We start from the raw sequence: 25,232 nt of genomic DNA on the forward strand, positions 1-25,232 counted from the left end.
AAAAGCATTGTGAGTCTTGAGATATTTGCATGCAATGTTAATTGTCTAAGGCCGCTAAGTTCCGCAATTGGGTGAGGATGTCACGCAGCGGAAATTTACACTCTTAAGCTAGAAGATAAAGTTACCTTGCATACCAACGTTACAGACGAAAGCTCAATCATTTACTTCCAGGAAAAATTTCACCAATGTTTCTCTTCATGCTGGACGATACAATGACTGACCGTAAGACTCTAAGCTGCGGTCTGTTGATCCCCAATTGCAAAGACCTTGAGACGATGATTTTCCATGGTTCTCAGGTCCCAACAGCGATCGCAATTACATCATCACCAAGCTCCAATGCCGAAGCAGTCCACGTGGGTCGAGCTTGGCCTCGCATCGCTAAGATTACCTCAACAATCAACACGAGCATCATCTTCACCGACTCTGCTTTACGAGGTTCTCTGAGACAATTTCGCATTGAGTTGAAATGCAAGGGCAAGGGACAAACAATAGTTCCTGCTGATCCGCTCGTATTGCCAGAAGCTCGTAACTGCTTCTGGCACCATATCCGCAGGGGTTAAGAATCTAAGAATAAATCACACCCTGATTCGCTAAAAAAGGCACAAGCTAAACTTGTAAAGGCTAAAGCTCAGCCGTAGCTATCGGGGTTCCCCAGGTCTCGAAGGGGCTGGCCGACGGAAATCGGCATATGAGAGAAATGCCTGGACTATTCTGTCATGCTACGGAAATGGGTTCTAGAATGTGAGGCTGGGTCTAAGCCTGGATCAAACGTTACTGTCAATTGATCAACTGTAGTATCGGCTAGAGCGACATCAGAGCTCAACACTATGGAGCCGATGAGCCGAGAGATATGAAGTCATGAGTCTATTAATACCTTTCGCGAGATCTATAAAGACTTGGTGAATAGCCCTCAGAGTTACAATTCTAATCATCAGTCATCTCATCTTCTCAAGCATCTCTACAAACACTCTTCACTCACAACAACCAACTCTTCACACAAACAAACAACTCTTCAACCACAAGATTTACTCTTTCCCCTCAAAACCATCAAAATGAAGTTCACCGCCGCTCTCATCGCTCTCGTCTCCGCCACCGGCGCAGTCGCAGCCCCTGCCCCCGCCGACTCCGTCTCCATGATGGCAGCCTCTCCCCAGTGGACTATCCAGTCCCTCTCCCGCTCATGCGACAAGGCTGATACAACCTGCACCTGGAACTTCAAGATCAACACCGGCAGCGGCGCCGCCACCGCCTGCAAGTACGTCGTCAAGGGCAAGCCCGCCTCCAAGGCCAACGGCGGCCCTGCCAAGTGCGGCACTTTCACAATCACCTCCGGCTGGAGTGGACAGTTCGGTCCCAACAATGGCTTCACCACTCTCTCGGTCGTCAGCAGCAAGAAGCAGATTATCTACCCCAGCTACACTGATAAGCAGCTCGCTGGTGGTAAGGTTGTCAAGCCTGACCAGAGCTACTCCCCTGCTGCTCTCCCTTAAGCGGTTATGAGATTACGATTTAGATGGAGGATATGATTTGGAGGATGAGCGATAGTAATGTTAATAATTAGAAAGTGGGTTAGAAGGACATACACCAGTATAGACTAAATAATCTGTTATACACCATTTCATGGCTCATGCAATCTCAGTGATATCTCAATTTGTGAACCATTGCATCGATGCAAGATCTGCTTGATAGGAGCTGCGGCTCAAGGTGCAATAACACCTGCATCTTTGCTTAAGCATACAAACCCCCGCTACATGATTAAGCCCTCGGCAGTCCCCGCCGATCGCCAAGCAATCACATCAGATGCGGGGTCACATCAAAAAGGGCGCAGAGCGGGAGAAACGTGGACACCAAGATCTTATCAGATCAATCTAACTCGCCACCATCACAAGGTCGCGCCTACTGGAGCGCCCGACTTTCTCAGTCACAATGGTCTTCCATCCACCATCATGGGTCCCAGATCTACCAATTGGTACCGAAAAGAATCCTTCCAGGCTATGAACTTGCTAATATGGTGCAGATCCCCCAGACTCCATCAGCGTCGCCGAGTTTATGAGCTCGGAAGAGTATGGTCGATATCCTATCAACAAGGCGCGACATCCATACACGTGCGGTTTGACTGGAAAGACGCGTACGGCCGGGGAGGTTATCCGCAGAGAGGGCTTTCTTGCGCGGGGCATTGGCAAAGCCCTCCAACTCGACTCGCAATCTGGGTCGGAATGGGATCGCGTCTTCGTCATATTTTCCCTCAACTCCGTAGGTATAGCCACCGGCCAAAAGACTGATTGTCAAGCTGACGCAGATAACAGATTGACTACATTCCCCTCACGCATTCCATCCATCGTCTCAATGGTATCGCCAGTCTGAGTAGCGCAGCCCTGTCGGCCTCGGAGTTAGAGCACCAGCTCCGCGCTTCACGCGCAAAAGCAGTCTTTACTTGTGCGCCTCTTCTCGATACAGCTCTGAAAGCTACAGAGACAGTTGGCATATCGCAACAAAATGTGTTCCTCCTTCCAGTGCCCGGCGCCACCACCACGCATGGTTTCAAGACAATCGAGGACCTCATCAATGAGGGAGACAAATTACCCGCCTTATCACCCCTTCGATGGACAAAAGGACAGGGCGCTCGACAAACAGCCTATCTCTTGTATTCGAGTGGCACTTCTGGTCTGCCGGTGAGTGCAACACCGACATGACGTGCTGCCAGCTGACTGTTTGGAAGAAACCCGTCATGCTCTCGCACTACAACATCATATCAGGCATAATCCAAACATGCACATTCGACTCCGTCTCCCGAAAAGCCGACGGAATTGATACACAAGTTATGCTTGGAGTGTTACCATTCAGTCATGTCTTCGGGCTGATGCTTATCACTCATTTAGGGACCTACCGCGGCGACGAGATCATCGTTATGCCTCGGTTCGAATTCGAGCCCTTCCTGGCCGCGGTCAGTCGCTTCAAGATACAGCAACTTCCAATTGTCCCCCCCATCGTGATCCAGATGCTTGATAGGAGAGAACTGTGCAGAAGGTATGATTTGAGCAGTGTTAGATTTGTGTATACTGGTGCTGCACCTCTTGGGAAGGAAACAGTGGATGATCTGTTGGGTATTTATCCGAAGTGGCATCTTGGGCAAGGCTATGGTAAGATTACTCAGGACCTGTGGTCCAAGTAGTCACTGACCTTGAAACAGGAATGACGGAGACAGCAACCGTCTTCATACAAAGCAGCGAACACGATACCCAAGTTGGAACAACGGGCTCACTATTGCCAGCAGTGAAAGCCAGAATCGTGGACCCCGACGGAAAAGAGATCACTGAATACGAAAAGCCAGGCGAACTACTGATCCAAAGTCCAACGGTATCTATTGGCTACTTCAACAACCCCAAGGCCACCGCCGAGACCTTCTTCGGAGATGGTACCGGCCGTTGGATTCGAACGGGTGACGAAGTGCTGGTTCGCATGTCAGAGAGTGGAAATGAGCACTTTGTCGTTGTTGATCGCGTTAAGGAGCTCATCAAAGTCAAGGTTCAAGTCCTTTATTACTTCTGCCCTTTGCTGTACTATTTCTGACTATGTAAATAGGGCCATCAAGTCGCACCGGCAGAGCTTGAGTCCCATCTTCTCACACATCCCGCCGTGAGCGACTGCGCAGTCATACAGATACCCGATGCACGAGCCGGCGAGGTTCCGAAAGCGTTTGTTGTAAAAGCAAACCATGCAGAAGAGCCTGATGAAGAACTTGTGAGGGATATCCAGCGCTATGTTGAAGAGCATAAAGCTAGGTACAAGTGGTTGAAGGGTGGAGTCGAGTTTATTGAAGCGATACCGAAAAGTCCAACTGGTAAGATATTGAGACGGAAGTTGCGCGATAGAGAGAGGGAGACTAGAAAAGCAGCAGGGGCAAAACTGTGAGGTCAACTGTATGCTCTGGTGGAAGATTTGGACATACAAATATTTTTTCTGGTCGTTGACAAACTAAAACTCATTACTTTCATATCGTTCAAACATCAAGACATATACATAATCTGAAAAGAGCCCACCCGGGCTGCTAAAAGCCGTTTACTATCGCAGCGAGCTTTGAGTTTACAGCTCCTCAGTTCCCTCAGTGTCCTCACCTTCCCCGGTCTTCTCGGCTTCCTTCATAGCACCTTGCTTAGAAGACCTCTGAGCGTGCACCTCAACCGTGATATGATCTCCGATCTGAACCTTTCCACCATACGAAAAGGTATACCTGACACCGTCAGCAGCAGGCTTCTTCTTATGCCAGTTGCTAAAATTAACAAGATCATCTACTCTCGTCAGCTTGAGCCTCTTTACGGGTCAAATCAACTTACCCTCGCACGCATCCTTTCCGGGCTCAACCTTACTTCCCGCAAACAAAGGCGCCAACCACGTAACAACACCCGGCGCAAAGAACGCGCTCCCATCAATCTCAGCGATGAACTTGCGCTCCATCTGTTTACCCTCTTTGACAAGCTCCTCATGATACTTGCGCACAGCCCAAGGAAGATTCTTATAATCCGTACGCATAACTCTGAATCCATCGGGATGCATGAAGCGATCAAAGTCACCAGGGTACGGAAGATCACGACCGTCGTCTGTCTTCCAATGGTTATCGAGGAACTCCATCGCCCATGCGATTTCTTTAGGTGCACGCGAGGGATCGGGAACGGTGTAGATCTCAGCTTCGAATTGAGAGCGTATGCGGCAATCTGTTTTCCAGAGAGATTGTTCGTTGAAGGTGGAGTCTGAAATGCGGATTTGATCCATTAATTGGGCGGCTTTGGCTTTATCACCGCGGGCTGAGGCTTCAGCTGCTTGGCGCATGATGTCGAGTCTGGCGGTGTCGCCGACCTGAATGTCGATGAGTTGCGCCGTCGCCTGAGAGGCGAGCACAGAAAGGATCGCGTTGGTCAGCTTCATTGTTGTTGTTGGTGGTGGTGAGATTGTGACGTGAAGCGGTGACAGGCTGACAAGGCTGGGCGTGAATATTTATCGCCATGACGCTCGGTCATTTCCTGTTGGAGAAATTACCGGTTTGACCTTTGAGCCAATGACTTGTCGCGACATCAGCTCTTGGTGGCCCGGAGCGGGTTATTGATTTTACTGTTGATAAGGCTGACACAGCGCTTTAAGTTGAGGTGGCACAGCACACGATAAGTCTGAGATCAATGCACGCACTTATGGCTTGACACTAATATTAGGCAGTAGCGCCCGTGCACGGGGGCCTGAGTCATAGAACAATCTTGTACTTTAATCATTAAAGGCAGAACCATAACACTTCACATACATCGTTCCGCAAACCCTCATCCCGAATCCTGACATGTCGGATCAATCACCATGCTCGATTCTTCCATCGCCCATCGATATTCCCCGCATCACTTGTACGAAGCAAGAGTCGACACTCAATTACTATGGCCCTGTTGACGCTTCACTTGCACAGCAGGCGTCTAAATTCCTCGTTAGCAATACCGATGGAGCAGAGCAGGAAGCAGAACCCATGATCAAGGCTTTCCTGGACGCTACGCACAATGACTGTACTGGCCACGCAGAGGAGAAGAAATCATGCTGGCTTACCATCCGCATCACAAAGCCTAGTACCGCATTCGAAATCCCAAGGTGGCATCAAGATGGTCCTATGTTTCCGTACGACCAAGGACGCGAAGACGCTGTGAGGAGCAAGTATGCGCTCACGTTACTCGGGCCATCTACGCTTATGCTGGAGCCAGATGAGAATGTATTCACGACGCACCGGAAAGCGGAAGCGCGGCATTTTTGGTGGTGGAATAAGGATGATGCGCCTGAGCCCTCGGAAGACGAGATCTATGAAGCAGATGACAAATTGCGGGAGTGTCTCACGAATGAGTTCAAGAATACCCCTAGAGTTCAGGTTGGACATGGGCAAGTCGTGCGTTTCAGCTGGGGAAGAGATGATAGCCCAGTCCATTCAGAGCCGGATCTTGTTTCTGATAGGGTCTTCATGACTGTGCTGTATGGAAGTGAATCGGAATTGCGAAATATGTGTGAGTGGAGAGAGGCTCAGTATGGAGAGTACTGTGAAGAGTAGCTGCCATTCTTCAACTTTTCTCAATCTTGGTTCATGATTGAAAGATATTTGAGATATACGAGAAGGATGTGGAAAGGCTTTTTGCTGCGTAAGCTCTTGTCTTGAATGCGCTTCCTTTGGATTTCCCCACGTTATATCCAGAATTCAGATGCAGCTTCTGACGAGCATGCTATTATCGTTCGTGAAATTATATCTTTTCCTTGGCCGCCGCTCTGTTCACAAAACGAAAACGATAACCTCGATCTCCATTTTCATAGGCAGCGCTGCCTTCGTCCTCAAACAAAAGACGAAAACTAAACGGGATCCAGTATTTTCCACTATCTTTGGTCATATGTGCTTATTGACAAACTGGAAATCCTTCCATCTGGGGGCGTCAGCATGACCTAAGCACCAAAATACCAAAGTTGTAAGGTGGGGCTGCTGCCTAAGAATATTCTCATATCATCATCCAACAAATCTGGTTGACTCCATTTTGAATAAAACTCTGCTGTATCAAACTCCATCAAGTGTCAAACCTGGCAGGATGAGCTTCAATTCATTGCCCGTGGAGCTGGCCGATCTCCTCGCGGATTACTGCACCCCCCACCAACTCTCGCGTCTGTCTCGCGTTAATCACGCGTTCCACGCTATTTTTAACCCCATCCTCTACAAGCGCAATGGTGCTGTTACTGGTTTACCATCTTGTTATCCATGGACCCTCGAACACGATCCAAAATACTGCGGGCAATGCCCCGTTGATAAGGCCTCAAGATCATGCCTTCATTGGGCCGTCGATCACGACTCACTCTCTACAATCGAGCTGGCCGTTGCTTATGGCTCCGATATCAACAAGATCAACGACGTTGCCGACTACGTCCCCTATGAGGCAGATAGCGCTTCTATTGCTATTTGTGGGCCCATCATTCGAGTGCAGCTCGCAACGCCACTGCATCTTGCCATCTTTCAGAAGCGCTTCGAGATTGTACGATGGCTTCTTGACAATGGTGCTCATACGGATGAAGGACCAGATAAGCTCTGCAATTGCGGGAGTTATGGAAGAGTAGGCAATACGCATCGTTGGCTACCACTACACTATGCCATACGCCACAGCACCCATGAAATCTTCCAGTTGCTGCTGGAGCGAGACGTTATTTACTCTGCGATATCCGATGACGGAAAAATCCCGGGGCTTCATTGTGCTATCGCAAAAGGGTCTCTTTCTGCGATTGATGCATTCATTCAGCACAAGAGTCTTAGTCCTAATTATCGAGACGCCAAGGGCCAGACACCACTTCATTGGGTCAAACGTTGCAATAATCAGGACGTAGCCTGTGCGATGGTCGGGAAGCTAGTCCAGTGGGGTGTTCCTCTAGACGCGGAAGCTAAAGGTCAGTGGAGAGATTGGTATGGCGGCACAGCCTTGACTGTCCTTATCAGAAGGAGAAAGTTTGAACCTGCCGTTACACTACTGCAGCTTGGGGCCGATCCGATGATACAACAGGGTGAAGATGGGTGCCTGCGGCTGTTGGAGCACTGCATCATTGGCCGTTACAGAGAAAATATTGATAAGTGCTCGCCAGATCGCGCGGAGAGAAGGAGAGAGACCGGGTTGCGTTTGCTGAACCTCCTGATCCAAAAGGGAGTTGATCCTGGCAGACCCCGTAATCCAGACAGCCAGGATGTACCAAGACCGCTGTACTCCGCACTCGTCGCGACCAGAGACGCGCGGTACATGCAGGTCCTTCTCGACGCTGGAGGAATGGCCCGGGAAGCTATCGATGAGAATCACCACGATACTCTGCTCCGAGACTTTTTCGACATGGTGGCGAATGACATGGCAATGGACTCATCTCTCCCAGAGATGAGAGAGGAAGTTGAATCGCGCAAAGAGTCAGTACGTCTGCTTCTCGATAGGGGGGCTCGAATAGACTCAAGAGACGGCCAATACTCAGCGTTGAGCAAAGCGTGTGAGATTGAACAGGGTTTTGGGATACTCAGCTTTCTCATTGAGAATGCAACTTGCAGGAATACAGAAGTGGAATATGTTGTTACTTTAAGGGATACGTATATGCGGGATGAACCCTTATGGAAGAAACTGGATCGGTTCTATCATAAGTTGGTGGCCGAGAACGGTGATCGAGAACAAACACATAGTACTAATGAATCTGCATGAAAAGAGCGTATTCATATAACTACATGCGGACTATTCATTCTTATATATGTATAGAACCATTTGACTCGTGTGGGGAGAAGAATGCTGTGCAGTGGAGCTCTCAGAAGCCCAAGTATATCCAGCTAAACTGAAGGTTGAGAAACGCAATAATGACGCTACCCAAGTGACTTCTCCGCGGATGAAGAAACAGGTTCCATTCCCTCTTAAAAGAACGCAAATACCTTGGTACATTAATTCCACATAAACCTCACATTTCAAGACGCCACGGAAACGTCAATCAAAGCCACAAGACATCCCATGTAACGGACGCAGTTTCCTAAGAAACCGCGAAGGAAGAACAACTATGCTTACACCGACTATTCGGATCAAAACACCCGACGTCCCAACGACAAGCATATTTGCAGTAGTCCCTCAAGCCTCAGCCACAAAATCCCTGAAATTAGACGCTCTCACTATCCTCATTCAGTGTTAGCAGGTCAATTAGCGCCAGGAGTTCTAGAAATTTATCGATTTTTGGCCTCAATAGCGCTTAAAACTATTGAGCCCCGACCGTTCCAAGGGTCCACCAATTACGCCCAAAAACACCAAAATCCACTTACAAATGTCACGATGAGAGAAAGCGATATGGCCTATTTTGCTTCGTCGGGTTCCCTCCGCCGATTTTATCAGACGACTGGAGCTATTATCTGCTAGTAACCGGCTGAACAAAACGCCTCATGAGGCTATTGAGAGATATCCGAGCGGTCTTTGCCGTAGCTAAGATGAGTATGCCCCTTGTAGTTTCGACGATGACCATATAATACCGATCTCCTTCCCATTTCTTCCCGCTTTTACTGTTTTGCTTGTCTCTTTTGCGCTCATCCAGTCACTCATTCATGATGCGTTCTATCCTGGCATTGGCGGCCCTCGCCACCGTCGACTTCGTCGCGGGAAGCGCCTGTAAGCCCAAGTCCAGTAATACCATCCCTACGATCATTTCATCATCTATCGAATCAACAAGCTCAGCGACCGCTACAAGTGTCGTCACTCTCCCTCGAGTGCGAAATTTGGCCACTAATGGAAATATGGCCGAGATCGATCCCAATAATCCTCTTTCTGTTCCTGGTTGGGAAGTTGATGGTGACGGTCGTATTGTCGGGGGTGCTGGGCGTGAAGAGCCTGGAAGTACTGAGCGAGGCTGCGCTGCGATGAGTGCTTCGAATACCGGTGATGGAAAGCGTGCTTTGGGGATTTCTGTTAGTATCTCGCAGACAATGTCCAACTTGGATCTTTCGACGCCCTACACCATTCGCTTCTACTACCTTGTCGTTACATCGCCTGCGGCCATCAACCTCTGCCAATTGACGGGCTATCTCGGCGGTTCCGTCTTCTACCAGAACTGGGTATTCAGCACTGGTACAGCCGTGTCTTGGAACGAGGTCCTCCAGGCTGTCACTCCGGCACAGGTCAATGCTCCTCTCCGCATCGCGATGAACTGTCTTATTGGTGGTGGAGCGACTGTGCTTGTTGACTCTGTATTCATCTCCAACGCTGTCACGCCACAGAACATCAACGACTTTGCTGTCAACTTTGGCAATACCGGTACTGGTGCGAACCCTCCTCTTGATCCCCCTCTGGTTGGTCCGCAGACGACCACTAGCTCTCCTCAGCAGGAGACTACGTCTGCTACTCAAGAGCAAGAGACTACGTCCATCTCCCAGAAGCCAGAAACTACGTCTGCTGCCCCAGTACAATCCACCGAGACAGGAACCACTGGTCAACAGAACCAGGCAACTTCAACTCAGCCTGCTTCACAACAGACCTCAACTGGTAACTCCGATGTCGAGACTACTAGCAAACCGGTCTCTGAAGTTCAGACCTCAACTGTGCCTGTTGTAGGCACAACCAGCACAGCACCTGAGCAACCATTCTGCTCCAAGGCTCTCAATGGAGGCTGCTGGTGGAAGCGTCCTGACAATGGCAACGACATGGTCAACTGTGCCAGCCGAGGTTCCTGGCCCGGGTCCACTGGACAGGGCCGTCTTGTTCCTCGCCCCGATAACTACCCTCTGCCCTTGAGTCAGCTTTGGTGCTTGGGCTGGTGCTCTCTCTCCCCTGGCTGCAAGTCCGTTGCGTTCATCCCCGAGGACCGAACATGTCGCTTCTCAGAACATGAAGTTCAGGATTCTGACTTTATTCCTGGTCCTGATCCTAATATCGACACTGAGGGCGTGTTTTACTGGCATGATCTTTCTTGCTTTAACTGTCCTTGTAACGACGAACCTGCCCCTACCTCTGTTGCAACAACCACTCAGTCCAGTGAACCTACCGAACTGGCTAAACTGCCTGCTGCATCAACCTGCCCCAAGTCCCTTGACGACGGTTGCCAGTGGAACGAGAGGTCCCAGGGCGGTAGTCTCCCATCCTGCGCCTATCGTGGTCGATGGCCTGGAAGCGACGGTGCTGGCTTTGCTATTGAGCAGCCCCGCGACTATCCTATGGCTTTGAGTCAGATGTGGTGCGTTGCCTGGTGCTCGCTCTACCCTGGTTGCAAGTCTGCAGCTTGGATGCCCAGTGACCGATCCTGTCGCTTCTCCACGCACCAAGTCTCAGATGATGACTTCGTCATGGCTGATGATCCCAACCAGGATTCCGTCGAGGATGGCATCTACTACTGGCACGACCTCGACTGCATGACTTGCCCGTGCCGTGACGACCCTGCCAGCGAGACCACCTCTTTGATTCCTGCAGAGTCTACCACTCTCGTCCGCGCTGTCACACCCAAGCCAAATACCGCCGTATCTATCACGGCCACTACCCAAGCTGTCACAGGAACCCCAACACCTGGTCCCGTGGAGCAGCCCTGCGACTGGTCCTTCGGCCAGGGTATCTGTCAGCGACCTTTCGAGAAGGAGCAAGGTCCCTGCGGTGGAAGACTCATGATTGTCAACCCATCACAGTACAGAAAGCTACCGCTTGACTGGAAGCCCACAATCACAGAGCCTGTCCAATGTGCTATCATGTGTCACACTAACCCTGATTGTTACGCTTGGGGTTTTGAGTGGAGCACGAACATGAACTGTGTTCTTTCTCTTGGACAAACGGAAGTTGATCAACTGGAGGTTGTTTCTTCGGGACCTCAGTATCGTTGGTACTCTCATACATGTTGGGAGTGTAGGGACTGTGTTACTCAGTGGAACTGGTCTTGGGATGCTGAGCCTGCTGGAAACTAAGAAGGTTAGACTATAGTTAAACGGCGCTGATTAAACCTGTACTATTAATATATTAATTTGTTCAGCGGAGTGGAAATCTAACACGATATGTGAATATTTCATCAAAAGAGTTACCAGTCAGAGTTTCTCTGATGACGATCGGTGATTCTATGTCACTGAACTCCTTATCCATATGGCTTTAAGCCGATTGACATTGATGCATGTTGCATGATGCCTCGATCACGTCATGCGTGGCGACCCATATGAGAGAGAAACGCGTCGACAACGAGGCGTCATACTGTCCAATTCTCTAAACCATCTCTTTATTTTCGCATATCCACGTCGTATCTTTGATTTCGAACCAAGGAAGCTGACAGTTTTGAAGCCTCAGCTATCACACCCCAATTCATTATTGTTGAACTCGCCACTGCCTAACTATAGGTGGGTTATGAGGTTGAGGGGTTGAGAGAAGCTTCAGCCCTAATACAAACACAAAGAGCATATATCAAGGCAATATATTGATGCCCCTCCCTGATGTCCTACGAAAAGCTTCAGACTGAAAAGCCAGTTATTAAAATGGCCGAAAATCCCCTCTCTGATGCAGTATAAAGAACCTGCCTGGTAACTGGCTCACAATGCTTCGACGGGTATATAACCCGCACTCGGATACCGTCACTACAGACTCGTTCTTCGCAATCACAATACTGCACTTCTGACCTCCGCGACCTCACAAACCAGTCTCTTCTCAACAATTTAAACACAATGACTGCATCAATCAAGGCCCAAACGGCACCGAAGCCAGATGCTCCAGGCAAAGAAAAACCGGTTGCTCAAAAGAACAAGACAAACACCGAATCCACTACCAAGGCCGATAGGACGGGCACTGTACCGAAAGTTGGATTAGGATTGCCTGGGGTCCACTGCCCTTGTAAATGCGGATGCGATGAGTTAAACATAACATTCACTGTTCATAAGAAGCACTGAATCAACTATAGAGGTACTTACTGGTCACAAGATTAAGCGGTAGGCAGCTAACACAGATGAAAGGAACCCGATTTTTTTTTCACGATGTTAGCTTCTACCCAAAAGCTTCCATGGCGGCTGAATCATAGAACTTCATATGTATCCTTTGCAACTTGCTTGGGCACGGACTGTAACCGACATCGAGTCTGCTTGCGAACCGTGCATATCTTAAGATGGGAACCTGATATCATAAATAATAAGAGATTAACACGGAAGATGCTATGGAAATGTACGAGAAACTTGCTGCACTGTGAATTTGTAGTCCTTGACTTGCTGTGACCCGCCATCTAGCTTCGGTGAGATGGCCGAGTTGGTTATGGCGCCAGGTTAAGGTCAACCTTAACACCAATTTCCTGGTGGAGCAATCCTCCTGGGTTCGAGTCCCAGTCTCATCAGATATTCATTTTTGCAGTTCCACACTCCTTCTACATCTCTGATTCACCGTCTCTTGAAACATATAAATACCTGCCATCCTTCCCAATTTCTCTCCTGCGTTATTTCCCATAACTATACTTCCACGAACAAGCATTCTATAAACCTTTGACCTGTACCTCACGATATATATAGTAAAATGACTTCATCCAACAAGAACCCATCCTCTGAGGCTCCCAAGAAGGGTGATAAGGAAACCGAGACTTCTGCCGCTAAACCAGAGGTTTCAACAAAGGCCACAATCCCTGCCCAGCATACCAAGAGTGACAATAAAGAAGGCTCGGCGAATCCAATCGTCACTTTTGCTAACGGGGCATGCTATTGTAGATGTGGCTGTTCGGCGCCACTGACCTACTACGGCAGGTGCCCGACGTGCGTGGCATATTGCGAGATTACTTCCTAAGAAGTTTTATCAGAGCTTAGACTAGGTCTACTTGTAGGGGCAAACAATAGAGGCATTTAGATTCTGAACTTATTCCATCTTGCTACGGGAACTAAAGGGAATAGTGAATGTTATGTTGAGAAAAGCTATCAGGCTAACAGCGGAGATCCCGGATATAAATCTAGCCCTGGTCGCATATTTGGAAGATGTTTATTGTGAGCCACTTCTTATCAAGTCGTTGCTTTCAAGAGATCTTTTATTGTCAGAAATCTCCTCGTTAAGGCCTCACACTCTATTTCACCTATATGTCCACTAGCCACATTAAGGAACTTCCCTCTAGCTTTATGACATTCAGGGTTTGGAAAGACATAGAGCCGATAAAATCGAGTACACAGGCATGCTGTGCCTAAAAGAATTGCTGCCATTGTAGATTCATTAACCTCTTGACGGCGTGAAATACTCGTTACTACTGGTATTACGTATGGTTTGAACGAGTCGAGAGTTCGCGAAGGACCAGGAAATGAACTCAATAACGAGAAGCAGTTTGGAAACATCATTTCGAACAAAAAGAATGGCTGGAAAGTGAGACAATGCTCAAAAAGATCGACCACGCCAGGATTCGAACCTGGAATCTCTAGAGATTACGGGTGATGAGAACCGAAATCTAGCGCCTTAGCCATTAGGCCACGCGGCCGGAGTTTTTTATGACGATGGCCTCACTCCGAGGCTCCATACACTGGGACGGTGTGAAAATTCGACGGCGAGCGATGACGTTCGTGTCTCTTGTCTGAGAAATATATAGAGCACGCATTTGGTTGGAGTGGTGTAGTATTGAATGCCATCAGTGATTCTGTACTGGAGCGTTCGAAGCGGCTTGATGCTCATCAAGGTCCAAAGATACAATAATCGGCGCATCAGGCATTCTACGATGTCATCGCAGCTTCAAAATCGTTTAAAAATTTCCAGTGTGTCTTCTCTTTCCAGCCCTTTTCCTTCCAATTATTCGCTTGCTTCGGGAACGTATCGATAACACCGAACATGGACGTATCATGTGCAAACACGAAGAAGACATTGTCCTGTGCATCTGCCTTCTGAGCCTCTTTGATCGTCTTTGTCGCCAGTTCCTTGTCGAAGCCAATTGCTGGGTCAAAAAAAGTTTCTCCCAGGGCTCGTCCACGCTTGACATTCATGTCGTCAAATGCCCTTCCAGGGCATTGTGAATGGTGAAAGCGGAGAGAATCGGATAGAGATAGATGCTGGGAGAGATTTGATGGGTATGTTAGATACTTTGAAGGACGTAATTCGCCTCCATGGTGGCAGAGATCCCCACCCATGAAGATGAATGTGTCTGGGCTGGTAGTTGTACGAGCAAGACCTGCTAAATGTCCAATATCATGGCCTGGCGCATCAAGAAGATAGAATGACCCGTTGTCGAAGAAGTCAAAAGCTCGAAATGGGCCAATCTGAAGGGGCTTGTCTTCAAAGTTGATCTCTTTCAACTCTCTGCCCCTGGGGTCCTGTCAGCTCTCAGGAAGAGAAAACTGCGTTGGTGATACCTACTCAAAGTCTGCTTCATGCACGGGAGAGTCTGGGTCAGCGGGATACCCAGGTAGAAAGGCTTCCTTGAATCCTGGTCCAACGATGAGTTCCGTTGACCGGGGAAAGGTTGTAATATCTCCAATATGATCAAAATGGTGATGACTAGGCAAACATTAGTAAGTGACTCAAGACATGGATATCCTATACTACGAACCTCCAGATCACACTATCGATTTCCGAAGGCTGCACTTTATTCTCAGCAAGGATATCTGCAACATTCTTCGGCACATCCACATCCCAATGCGAGTTTCTTCTTATCGTATTGGCGTACTTGGGCGAGAAATTCTTCAACGGCTCCTTCGGGACACCCAGATCAAAGACTGCTTTCTTCCCCGAAGCACTTTCAACAAGAAATGACCACGTTGTCAAGGTTGGCATCGCATCAAGGCCTTTCATGGCAGGTTTCATAAGATGAGTGAGTGGCATACCCGACAATCTCAAGCTGGAGTCAATGATACTGACTTTGGCAGCTTTGCCCTCAGGTACGTCAAATCGTGGTCGTGATAGCATCCTCAAGAATAGATATAACAGGCGAAGATGTATGTTGCTTGCAAATTTGCCCAGGAGAAGGAATTGCCATGTCCTTTATACTGACGGTCGGATGGCGGGTAGTAAGGTTAGCACGGAACACACGGCTTATGAATTACGACGTCATAGGTGGCTTACTCAGGCGAGACGGACTTGAGCCATTGCTCGCTCTTAGAAATCGCTAGTACAGTTTATTCAAGAATGAACTTATGGTTTAAGAAACGAATTCGGCATTGCTTGTTGAATCACCTCAAGATTAAGGTTGCTTGAACAGTTTCCGCGCCGTGGTTACAAATACTGTTGAATTGCATCTCAATCGTTCAAGATTGACCAGAACCACTTTGGACGCAGGGTAAGATGGAAGATATGACCTAACATGGTAAGCATTCTCTTGACATATTCTACCATACTTCACAACTACTGCAACCATGAGACACATCTTGTGGTCAAAAAAGGCCATTGAGCGATTTGCTAATGTTGAGTCAGAGAGGCACAGCTCTCTATGCTATCTATACTTAAAGCTAGAGTGTTTAGAGATAAGCTGACATGCAGTGTCGTATCCCTGACCATGTCATAGCCAAGACTCAGCCCTACCCGACAATGGTATTTAGAGGCGGAGAAGCCCTGTATTCCCTTATATGGCATTTTTCAGGCACTCAGCTCTCCCAGTGATCAAACATGATGGTGGGAAATAAACGCCTGCTCCTGTTGACCAATAGTGACTTCGGTCAAGCCAATGTAGTCCTCGCTACTGCTCACGAACTCGGTCTTGCCTGCCAAGATGTCGAAATCCATATTGCTTCATTTCAAGACCTAAGAGGCGGAGTGAATGATGCCTCAAGATTCATGCAGGCAATCGCAGCTCAACAGAAAAAGAAAATACCTACACCCTTTGTGTTCCACTAGATTGAGGGAACGAGCTGGGGACCGGCTACCAAACGTCCAGAAACGGCAATCTTCGAGACGCTCGAGCTAACTCCAGGACCCCTAAACTCGGCAAAAGGCATCGCTATTCTTCCGGCTGTCATGATCCCTTGGAGTCCGAAAGAGTTTCTCGATATCTACAAGGAAACAGGACGAGTATTTGATGAAGCCAAGCCTGATCTGACCATCGTCGAACCGCTATTCACCCAAGGCTTAACCTATTGCCACTACCGAAGTGGTGTCAGATGGATGGTCCTTTCGCCGAATACAATTAAAGAATTTGCCGTTCTGCTGCAGCCAAAGCTAGCCGCTCTGTGGAAGTATCCAATGCAAGTTATGTTTCTAAATCGGCAAGTGCGCTTTTATGCTAACATAACTAGTGCTTATTAAGCCCTGCCTTGTCCCATACCGTAGGGTAAGATCCCGTAGAATATGTACTTTTCATGGCTGGATACACTCTGCTTACTGACACTAGGCTAAAAACGACTACCGAGATACTTCACAAAGAGATTGATCCATCCATAGCCTTAATGACCATGGTGGAGCTAGGTGTTTTGAAGCCCGCGCCGCCAGGTCTGCCAATCCTTGTCGCCAGCAGTCCTGATATAGACTACCCGTTCAGTATCGTACCTCCACAGCTCACATTGTGCGGTCCCATCATATAAGCCGCTCCACCTATCAGGGAAGTTAATGCTGTTTTAGCTGAACCAAATTCTGTACTTGAATCACAAAGCATTGTTTGTTCTGTGAGTCACGGCGGAGCTAATTCCTTCTACGAAGCGTTATGGTGAGTCTATTCCGAAGATGTGTTGCACCCTCCGACAATGTGCTTAGTTCTAGAATCTCTTAGGCGCTTCTACCCGCTTGGGTAGACTGCTATGACTTTGCGAACCGCGTTGAGCTCCTTGGTATTGGGCGTTGGGCGAATAAGGAAGCAAAGCCTAGATGGAAAGAGGACGAGCTCGCCGAGGCATTGTTGGAGATTCTCTTTGGACCGGAGTCCGCGGGGATGCGAAAGAAGGCAGAGGAGGTTGGGAGTCGTCATCCGGAATGGGGGGGCCGATAAAATGCTGCTCAAGAGATCCGTAACTACTTAGTAAGGTCGGGGTAAATGAATGATGTGAGACAGGACGGATAAAATCTAGGCTCAGTGGTAGCCTTGATGCAGTTCATAGATGAAGCCATACTGATGACACTATGAGGTCAGAAATTCTGGATTAAAAGCACTGCCAAATGTTATTAATGTGCAGCCAGCACTCCCATAGCAGAGGAGATGGTTCAACGCATGGTGAATCTTCATCGACATGAATAATGCAACACCTGTTTCCTTTGGACTCGTGGGGTCAATAAATGGTGTTAGCATGGTATCCCCGCAAAATGTAACATGACGTTCTAATGAAGGATTGAAGGATCGGCAACCTCGGCACGTTCCAGGTGAGGAGAAGACTAGGGAAGATCCGAGGCGCGTCTCTCGCACCTCAACTTAACTCAACTTAATTCTAAACAGCCCCAAGATTCATAGGAAATCACCCACTATATAAGCATCTCACATTCCGAATCGCAAAATGGCAGATGAAGTTGAACCCAAGAGGCTGAGCCAACCATTCTCAATCCCAGACCCAACCAGCTTCTCCAACTTCCAACGCGACATCTACCAATCCTTCCGTCCACCAATCTTCTCAACAAACCCCACAGAATGGGAGTCCCTCGCCAAGGAAAAGGTCCCCGCCACCAACTTTGGCTATGTGTACGGTTCAGCTAGCAGTGCTGCTACTGCAAAGGCAAATAGCGAGGCTTTCAGTCGGTACCGCCTGAAACCGCGTTTTCTCGTTGATGTCACCAGGCGTGATGTTGACGTTGAGCTGTTCGGAACCAAGTATAAGAGCCCGCTGCTTGTAGCGCCCATTGGTGTGCAGAGTATCTTGCATCCTGATGCGGAAGAAGCCACGGCGAGGGCGTGTCATAATGTTGGCATGCCGATGATTCTATCGACTGCTGCGACGCGAACGATTGAGGAGGTCGCTGAGGCGAATGCAGATGGTGATCGATGGTATCAACTCTACTGGCCAAAGCCCCAATTTGAGGAGGTTACAGCCAGTCTTCTCGCTCGTGCGAAAGCTTCAGGCTACAAGGTTCTCGTCGTCACGCTTGATACCTTCTCACTTGGCTGGAGACCTACAGACCTTGACACGTCTTACTTGCCGTTCATCTGGGGCCAAGGTTGTCAGATCGGCTTCTCGGATCCTGTATTCAACAAGCTGTTTGATGAAATGCAAAAGAATGATTCGCGAACCATTGCGGAGAGGCTCGCTGAGCTTTGGACGATCATGAGACGGCCTGGGACCGTCTACGGAGCTGCGAGGGTTCTGGCTAATGCAAAGACTCTGATCAAGTCCAAAGCTTGGATTGATGTGATCAATTCTGGTACATATCGCTCGTGGGCAGACTTGAAGATCTTGAAGGATCTCTGGGATGGACCAATCGTTCTCAAAGGGATTCAGACCGTGGATGACGCTCACCTGGCTATCGAGCATGGAATCGACGGTATCATCGTCTCTAACCATGGCGGTCGACAACTTGACGGTGCCATAGCGTCACTCGATGCCCTGGCAGATATCGCAGCGGACAAAAAGGTCAAGGATTCAAATTTGACCATTATGTTTGACAGCGGTGTCCGAACTGGTTCAGACGTCTTGAAGGCATTGGCCCTTGGTGCAAAGGCAGTGTGTATCGGAAGACCGTATGCTTATGGTCTAGCTGCGGGCGGACAGGAAGGCGTTGAGCATGTTTTGAAGTGTTTGTTGGCGGATATGGATAATATGCTTGCGAATGCTGGCAAGAAGAGCGTTCGGGACCTGAGTAGAGATGATCTCCAGATCTTGCCGCTCTCCAAGATTTGATCGCATGTATGCATGGTACTCTATGTTCTACTCGATCATACATTTCTTCCCGTATGTTTTATGGCCTTCGGCTATATCAAGAAACATGTTTATTAGTGCTGGTCTTAACGCCGAAATGTTGATCATACGAATCGACCAATCATGGTTGACATTGAAGTTATCGCCGAAGCCCACTTGCGTCACATCTCCGTTGCCATCGGCGTTCAGCCCGGTACCAAACAGGGAATCAGAAGGATCAAAGTGCCAAGGCTTCAGTCAGACATATATAAATGAGACTCTGATAGATGCTCAATTGCCGTGTTAAACATCTCCCATTTATTCTCATTCAGCCATAGCCATGGAGGCTCAACCAAATTTCCAAACCTTTAAGGGTAAGGTCGCTATCATTACAGGCGCTTCTCGAGGCCTTGGAGCAGGGTTTGCTTACGAACTCGCCAAACGAGGCGCAAAGGTGAGCCAGTTTTGAGTCTCGTTATACAGCAGCACTAAGCATGACAGGTCGTCGCTACATACACTTCCCCGAGCAGCGAAAGGCTAGTGAAGGAGTTGTCCGACAAAATCGCATCACTCAATCCACCATCAGAATGTATTGGCGTCAAAGCAGATCTCAAAGACGAGTCATCTCCCGCAGAGATCGTTCGCCAAGCTGTCGCTGCATTCGGCCATCAAATCGATATCCTTGTCAACAACGCTGGTATGGAAGTCGTCAAATCTCATACTGACATCACAACATCCGACTTTGACTCAATCTTCTATCTCAACGTTCGCGCTCCTCTTCTTCTTCTCCAAGCTGTAAAACCCTATCTCCCTTCCTCAGGTGGCGGCCGTATCATCAACATCTCATCTGTTGGCGCACGCTGCGGTTTCAAGAACCTCTCCCTGTACTGCGCTTCCAAAGCTGCACTTGAAGGACTCACTCGCTCATGGGCAGCTGAGCTAGGTGAAGAGGGTCATACGGTAAATGCGGTTAACCCTGGACCTGTGCAGAGTGATTTACTGGATAATATTCCAAAGGAGATTGTAGACATGCAGAAGAAGCAGACTGCAGCGGGGAATAGGTTGGGTGAGGTTGATGATGTTGCGCAAATTGTTGCATGGTTGGCTTCGGAGGAGAGTAGGTGGATTACGGGACAGGCGTTATCTGCCAGTGGTGGGTTGGAGATGTATTAGTATCACAGGCGGTTGTCACCTAGCAATGGTCTGCTAGATGTTCTGGAACATGATGATGCGATCAGCATGAGAAGGACATGGCTGCTAGTTCCATACTGAGCCTCTATGACAATAGATTTATTTCACAAAACATCACATCGCAAATTATAGGAACATGAATTCACGTTTGAATATGTATACTGAATTCATCATCACTTCTACATACGTCAATGTCATCAGCATTCTAAAACGACTCCTGCGCCGGCCTCAAGTCCAACTCATGAACCCAAAGCGAACTCGGCTGCTGTGAAAGCCACAAATAAGTCTGTCCCACATCCTCAGCCCTCATATGCTTACCCGTCCTGGTCTCTTCAGTATCCTCATCGGTGATCCGTCCATTCGCGATAGCATGCACGCACTGAACGCCAAACTTGCTATGCTCTTTCGCAATAGCCTGTGCGACCATCCTAGCTGATGCGCGAGTGGCTCCATAAGCGGCGTAGCCAGTGTTCGTACGCATGGCTCCCAGGGTACCCGTGAAGATAATGGTGCCTTTCTTGGCGCCGCTTGTATCGGCAAGGAGGGTCTGGCCGCCATTTTGCTCGTACATGAGCTTGAGAGCTTCTTGGGCGAAGACCACTGCGCCAGTTGTGTATACCTGCATACTTTTGCTGAACTCTTCGGGAGTTTCCTCAAGGAAAGGCTTTTTGCTGGCATGTTTGACATGATAAATCGCAAGCTTTAGCTTGAGATCCTTGAAGTCGGCATGGTTGGCGATGTCTTTGAACGCTTTGCGTAGGTTCTCCGGCTGAGTGTCTGTAGGGAAAGAGTGAAGAACACCATCCGTTTCTTTGCGGAGTGAGTCGCGTAGACTGTTGAGGTTGTCGGCATTGCGGGCCAAGAGAGCAACAGCAAGGTTGCCGCCATCTTGACGGGCGAGAACACGAGCGATGCCGCGACCGCTTGTTGGACCGGCTCCAATGATGATTGCAAGACCTGAGGGAGTCATTTTATAATGCTGAGATGTTTCTTGACAGAATTGTTGTTAGATGAGAATCTTCTGTGTGTTTATATAAATATCGGGTCGAATACGTCATGTCGTTACTTTGATGATGACTCTCCCAGCCGTTAAGTCCGAAACTGATCAGGTAAGGATCTCCACAACGGAACGTCAACTAGATATATTCTTGGATATAATTGGAATTTTGACAAATTTCGACACGGCCTATCCTTGAAACACTTCAGCTGTGAGACAGAATATTTCCTGTGTTGAGAATGGTCATGTATTGTAAGATGGCACACATAATTCAGCAATGACGACTGTCGTAAGTTTCGATTAAACTCCCTTTCCGTAATAGCTTCCCGATCACTCCCCTAGAACAGAAGAGTTTTAGGCCCGTTGTCATTCAGCTCAAGACCCTTCTTCATCCTCTCTCGCCTCTGAACAACCCATTCTATCCACCTCGTTGCCTTGGTCGCATTGCGGTCTCGGAAACTGTCATCGTATGTCCACTTCGCAACATCACACGCTTTCAATCTCTCATCCATGACAAATGTTTCCAACTCTTCACCGTTGACCCGAAAATTAATGCTTTCAGTAATATGTTCGTGGAGGACCAAACAATGTTCAATGGTATAACGGCTTGCCCCCAATACCCACCTAAGATTTCTGGTCATGTAGTGAGCAAGCTTCCCTTCTGGCGGCTCATCGTCATCTACGCCAGAAGAGAAGGCGCTGAGGCGCAGTCGACCTCGTCTGTCCCTGTCCAATCCATCGAGCCTTGTATGATCGGCCCCGTCCGTTGGAGCTACAACGTTGACGTCGATTTTGTTTATGATGTAGCAGCGATTACCAATATGTTGAGAGCCGATACAACCGGGGCCTTCGCTGATTAGATCTGTGAGGAGCTGGTAAAACCCCCAAACGGCGCCCTCGGGTCCTCCATCGCCACGTCGAAAACTCAGACTTCTTTTGAAACGATCATCGAGGTGGTCGGTAGGTTCAAAAATGCGCATTGTCGCTGTGACTTTGTCGATGTATCTTGAGGCTGGGAGCTTCGGAATATCCCATGTCGTCCAGAGGCCATAGTTCTTGACAAACATGATGTCGACGTGATAGCTGTTGGGCAAGCGACTGAGAACATCTTGTACTTCAGCGTGGAATTGCTTGCAGACGAGTAACAAGCCCAGGGCCTTATTCTTGGGCGGCAGTTTCCAGACTCCTCGGCGGGATTCTGTTCGGCCGTCTTGGCTCTCTGAGGGATTGATTGGCACGACTGGCGCTGTGATGACGTGCGCGAAGATGGTTTGTCGAATCTCGACAGGAATAATTTGTAGTCCCATGGTCAAAAAGCTTGGTGATGAAAAGTCAGAAAGAGCGAAAGCGAAAGTCGGATGCTGAAATATGAATTCAGTTTGAGGCTGCATAAGCAGCACCCCCGCTTGTCCGTGTCCGTGTCAGCCTGAAGGCATCATTATATAATCACCAATTGCTCAAAGCCGCACGGTCACAAAACATCTTTCCGCCATTGGACAGGCTCATTGAGGGTTTATGCGAGGATGAGGCTCTTTGGCTGTATTGGAATAACAGAGGACTAAACGTTTCTTAAACCAGCAGGCAGCAAAGGCTGACTCAATCCTCAGATAGATGCCTTACTGGCAAATCGTCCAAATCACAAGAAATCATACCCATTTTCTCCATCCATAGGATATTCATACAGAGGTTCATTCGGCCATCCTGCGTATCTTCCATAATAGCCCTCATAAGCCAGAGCGACAGCTGTGAGACCAGCTGAGAATGCCTCCCACGTCGCAATTGTTCTCCAAGCAGGTCCTTGCACCCAAAAGATTCTTGCTGAAATGAATCGTGCTAGGGTGAGGGTAAAGAAACCACGGTTCTCTTGATAGGCAGCCAGCATGTAGTAGATGCCGATGCCGATGATGGCGACTGAAAAGCCGTTGAGGGCGGGGAGGGCTGAGTCTTGGAGTTGTTTTGCGGCGAGAGCCTTGCGAGGGGAGATGAGATTGCTGACGCCGTGGTTGAATGCGCTGAGGCCGAAGATGAAGATTGTTATGGCGGTGATTGAGGGCATTTTGGTGTTGTAATTAATCGACCTTGGTTACAAAATGACTAACGTTAGGACAAAATAAGGTTCCATTACTTGACAACAGAATTTGGTGAGGACAGATCTCAACATTTGTTCAGCCATGCCAGATCCACGTGCGAGGTTTACTAGGGCTTACATGAAAATACAACTCGTCAGTTGCATAGTCGAGCATCATGGCGTTTTCTTCTCACTTTGATTGATCAAACGATGAATGCCTGACAATAATTTGAGATTATCATTAAATCGAGTAACTTCTCATCGAAATGTCTGTCATAAGCTACAAATAGAAGCCAAATATTTCCTATCGTGACATCCCGTACTATACAAAGGAGAGGGACATGCCAGAGGTAGCTGACATACTCAGTGATTTGCTATCAATATCTAACCATGCTACATCATTTTAGATGCTAGCAACAGCCACCTTGGCAACAAGACCAAGAATACCGGCAGCAGTGATCACATCGTCAGATCTCTTGAATCCTTCCTCCAAAGGCAGACGCTCCTCCTCTGCAAAACGTTAACATAATTTCGATCTGCTCAACAGGTTTACTTACGGAACAATGTTTTGACCCACTCGGTCTTTGCATTTCCATCGTTCAAGTTTCCAAAGACAGACAGGTAAAGCGCAGTCTCGATGAAGCTGAACTGCTGAAGATCGGCAGGCAGCGAGAACTCGGGGTTGGCAGCTTCAGCGGCTTTGAGACGCTCCTTGCGAGCCTTGGCGGCGGTCGCAATGGAGATGGTGGGCTCGGTGAAGTGAGAGGCTGTGGAGGCCCAAATCGTCTCGTTGAAGCTGTGATTATCGCCGAAGAAGATGTCGCTGCGACTCAGACTACCATCGTGCTCGATAACTACTACAATTAGCTTCTACGTTCGTGATACATGTCGGAATACTGACCGCCGTGCTTGTTCAGGTCATCGAGGTTGAAGGTACCGTTGTTTCCAGTGGTAAGAGCCTTCTGGCCAACAAGAGCTGTCGCAGCTGGGTCGAGGTTGATGGCGTCAGTGAAGGCAACGATGAGATCTTCAAGCGAGATATGGAGGCCGTCGCGAGGGAGATATCCGTGATTGGCGAGCGAGTTCACCATGGGACAAGGGCTTCGGCCTGTAATTGTTAGCTACGGATCATCATCATTGGGCCAATCGTCTTACGATCGGACGCAGTAGGTGCTCGCCACTCATTGCTGGCGGTAACAGCCAAAGCTGCAGAGCAAAAGAAGGCAACGTTAAAAAGCATCGTGATTTCTTCAACAAAGTCCAAAGAACACAGAACTCAAATCACAAGCAAAAGCAGTCTCCTTATGGCATTTTATCAACATTATCCCCTGAGCGACGATCATCCTTCACATTCTATTTTAGCTCCCTCCAATTTGTCGTGGTCAATGCCGAGGCTCACGGACGACTTCCAGAAGAGGACGATGCCGTTGATTTGGAGTCGCAAGATTGGTGCAAAATCGCCGCGCGACTCGGACGAAAGATGCAGGTCCGGAGATGAACCAATAATAGGGATTGTAATTACCATCTTAAAACGCCAGGTTAATGCTTGGACCCCTTGTTGTGGAGATGGTGAGGGTCCGGGTGGTGAACCGAGCCTAGGGTGAATTACTTGGAAAGGCAGCTCGTGATACCCTGTAGATATTTACGTGTTTTATAAGGTTAAGATGGGATTTGTTCCGATAGAGTTTCGGCGTGTACGTCTAATCTGTCCTTTGGAGATAGGTGAGCGGACAATGGCTTGTTTTTTATTCGTAAGTTCATTACTCTCCCCGACTAGACTT

General features: G+C 48.6%; 13 protein-coding genes and 2 non-coding genes across 15 annotated transcripts; 9 read left to right on the plus strand and 6 right to left on the minus strand.

Moving 5' to 3' along the window:
- The first annotated feature begins 914 nt into the window (after positions 1-914).
- BKA55DRAFT_577112 (uncharacterized protein) lies at positions 915-1,627 on the plus strand. Its single transcript, XM_046193561.1, has one exon. It carries the CDS (start codon positions 1,053-1,055, stop codon positions 1,488-1,490), a length of 438 nt encoding a protein of 145 aa, XP_046045952.1. The 5' UTR covers positions 915-1,052; the 3' UTR covers positions 1,491-1,627.
- Positions 1,628-1,777: 150 nt separating this feature from the next.
- Positions 1,778-4,116, plus strand: BKA55DRAFT_116875 (luciferin 4-monooxygenase). Its single transcript, XM_046184754.1, has 6 exons — positions 1,778-1,969; positions 2,018-2,253; positions 2,307-2,672; positions 2,720-3,140; positions 3,191-3,525; positions 3,583-4,116. Exons 1-6 carry the CDS (start codon positions 1,927-1,929, stop codon positions 3,910-3,912), a joined length of 1,731 nt encoding a protein of 576 aa, XP_046045953.1. The 5' UTR covers positions 1,778-1,926; the 3' UTR covers positions 3,913-4,116.
- BKA55DRAFT_519444 (uncharacterized protein) lies at positions 4,084-4,923 on the minus strand (the record flags this gene model as incomplete). The annotated part of the gene is made up of 2 exons (XM_046188345.1): positions 4,084-4,292; positions 4,335-4,923. The coding sequence occupies 2 exons, from the start codon at positions 4,921-4,923 to the stop codon at positions 4,084-4,086; spliced, it is 798 nt and encodes a 265-aa protein (XP_046045954.1).
- A 233-nt stretch (positions 4,924-5,156) lies between these two features.
- On the plus strand, positions 5,157-6,521 carry BKA55DRAFT_577118 (uncharacterized protein). The gene has a single exon (XM_046193562.1). The coding sequence runs from the start codon at positions 5,324-5,326 to the stop codon at positions 6,065-6,067; it is 744 nt and encodes a 247-aa protein (XP_046045955.1). The 5' UTR covers positions 5,157-5,323; the 3' UTR covers positions 6,068-6,521.
- Positions 6,522-8,478, plus strand: BKA55DRAFT_577119 (ankyrin repeat-containing domain protein). The gene has a single exon (XM_046193563.1). It carries the CDS (start codon positions 6,591-6,593, stop codon positions 8,217-8,219), a length of 1,629 nt encoding a protein of 542 aa, XP_046045956.1. The 5' UTR covers positions 6,522-6,590; the 3' UTR covers positions 8,220-8,478.
- A 299-nt stretch (positions 8,479-8,777) lies between these two features.
- BKA55DRAFT_577120 (uncharacterized protein) lies at positions 8,778-11,526 on the plus strand. The gene has a single exon (XM_046193564.1). The coding sequence runs from the start codon at positions 9,095-9,097 to the stop codon at positions 11,429-11,431; it is 2,337 nt and encodes a 778-aa protein (XP_046045957.1). The 5' UTR covers positions 8,778-9,094; the 3' UTR covers positions 11,432-11,526.
- A 1,202-nt stretch (positions 11,527-12,728) lies between these two features.
- BKA55DRAFT_t224 lies at positions 12,729-12,828 on the plus strand. Its single transcript has one exon. It is a non-coding gene; the product is annotated as a tRNA-Leu (tRNA).
- Positions 12,829-13,851: 1,023 nt separating this feature from the next.
- Positions 13,852-13,941, minus strand: BKA55DRAFT_t228. The gene has a single exon. It is a non-coding gene; the product is annotated as a tRNA-Arg (tRNA).
- Positions 13,852-15,437, minus strand: BKA55DRAFT_577121 (beta-lactamase-like protein). The gene is made up of 3 exons (XM_046193565.1): positions 15,001-15,437; positions 14,808-14,948; positions 13,852-14,756 (listed from the first exon to the last, which is right to left on the minus strand). Exons 1-3 carry the CDS (start codon positions 15,354-15,356, stop codon positions 14,171-14,173), a joined length of 1,083 nt encoding a protein of 360 aa, XP_046045958.1. The 5' UTR covers positions 15,357-15,437; the 3' UTR covers positions 13,852-14,170.
- A 618-nt stretch (positions 15,438-16,055) lies between these two features.
- Positions 16,056-16,963, plus strand: BKA55DRAFT_519142 (uncharacterized protein; the record flags this gene model as incomplete). Its single annotated transcript, XM_046188319.1, has 3 exons — positions 16,056-16,199; positions 16,281-16,677; positions 16,728-16,963. The coding sequence occupies 3 exons, from the start codon at positions 16,056-16,058 to the stop codon at positions 16,961-16,963; spliced, it is 777 nt and encodes a 258-aa protein (XP_046045959.1).
- Positions 16,964-17,863: 900 nt separating this feature from the next.
- Positions 17,864-19,198, plus strand: BKA55DRAFT_693707 (FMN-dependent dehydrogenase; the record flags this gene model as incomplete). The annotated part of the gene is made up of 1 exon (XM_046199946.1): positions 17,864-19,198. One exon carries the CDS (start codon positions 17,864-17,866, stop codon positions 19,196-19,198), a length of 1,335 nt encoding a protein of 444 aa, XP_046045960.1.
- A 337-nt stretch (positions 19,199-19,535) lies between these two features.
- On the plus strand, positions 19,536-20,368 carry BKA55DRAFT_596773 (uncharacterized protein; the record flags this gene model as incomplete). Its single annotated transcript, XM_046195992.1, has 2 exons — positions 19,536-19,649; positions 19,697-20,368. The coding sequence occupies 2 exons, from the start codon at positions 19,536-19,538 to the stop codon at positions 20,366-20,368; spliced, it is 786 nt and encodes a 261-aa protein (XP_046045961.1).
- Positions 20,369-20,528: 160 nt separating this feature from the next.
- BKA55DRAFT_577125 (uncharacterized protein) lies at positions 20,529-21,516 on the minus strand. The gene has a single exon (XM_046193566.1). The coding sequence runs from the start codon at positions 21,354-21,356 to the stop codon at positions 20,592-20,594; it is 765 nt and encodes a 254-aa protein (XP_046045962.1). The 5' UTR covers positions 21,357-21,516; the 3' UTR covers positions 20,529-20,591.
- A 1-nt stretch (position 21,517) lies between these two features.
- BKA55DRAFT_666095 (uncharacterized protein) lies at positions 21,518-23,439 on the minus strand (the record flags this gene model as incomplete). Its single annotated transcript, XM_046197768.1, has 2 exons — positions 21,518-22,700; positions 23,066-23,439. The coding sequence occupies 2 exons, from the start codon at positions 23,437-23,439 to the stop codon at positions 21,722-21,724; spliced, it is 1,353 nt and encodes a 450-aa protein (XP_046045963.1). The 3' UTR covers positions 21,518-21,721.
- A 259-nt stretch (positions 23,440-23,698) lies between these two features.
- On the minus strand, positions 23,699-24,903 carry BKA55DRAFT_116961 (Chloroperoxidase). Its single transcript, XM_046184755.1, has 4 exons — positions 24,607-24,903; positions 24,353-24,559; positions 24,009-24,305; positions 23,699-23,961 (listed from the first exon to the last, which is right to left on the minus strand). Exons 1-4 carry the CDS (start codon positions 24,689-24,691, stop codon positions 23,855-23,857), a joined length of 696 nt encoding a protein of 231 aa, XP_046045964.1. The 5' UTR covers positions 24,692-24,903; the 3' UTR covers positions 23,699-23,854.
- Positions 24,904-25,232: the final 329 nt, after the last annotated feature.

Source organism: Fusarium redolens (genome assembly GCF_020744475.1).
Source record: "Fusarium redolens strain MPI-CAGE-AT-0023 chromosome Unknown BKA55scaffold_14, whole genome shotgun sequence".
NCBI lineage: Eukaryota > Fungi > Ascomycota > Sordariomycetes > Hypocreales > Nectriaceae > Fusarium > Fusarium redolens.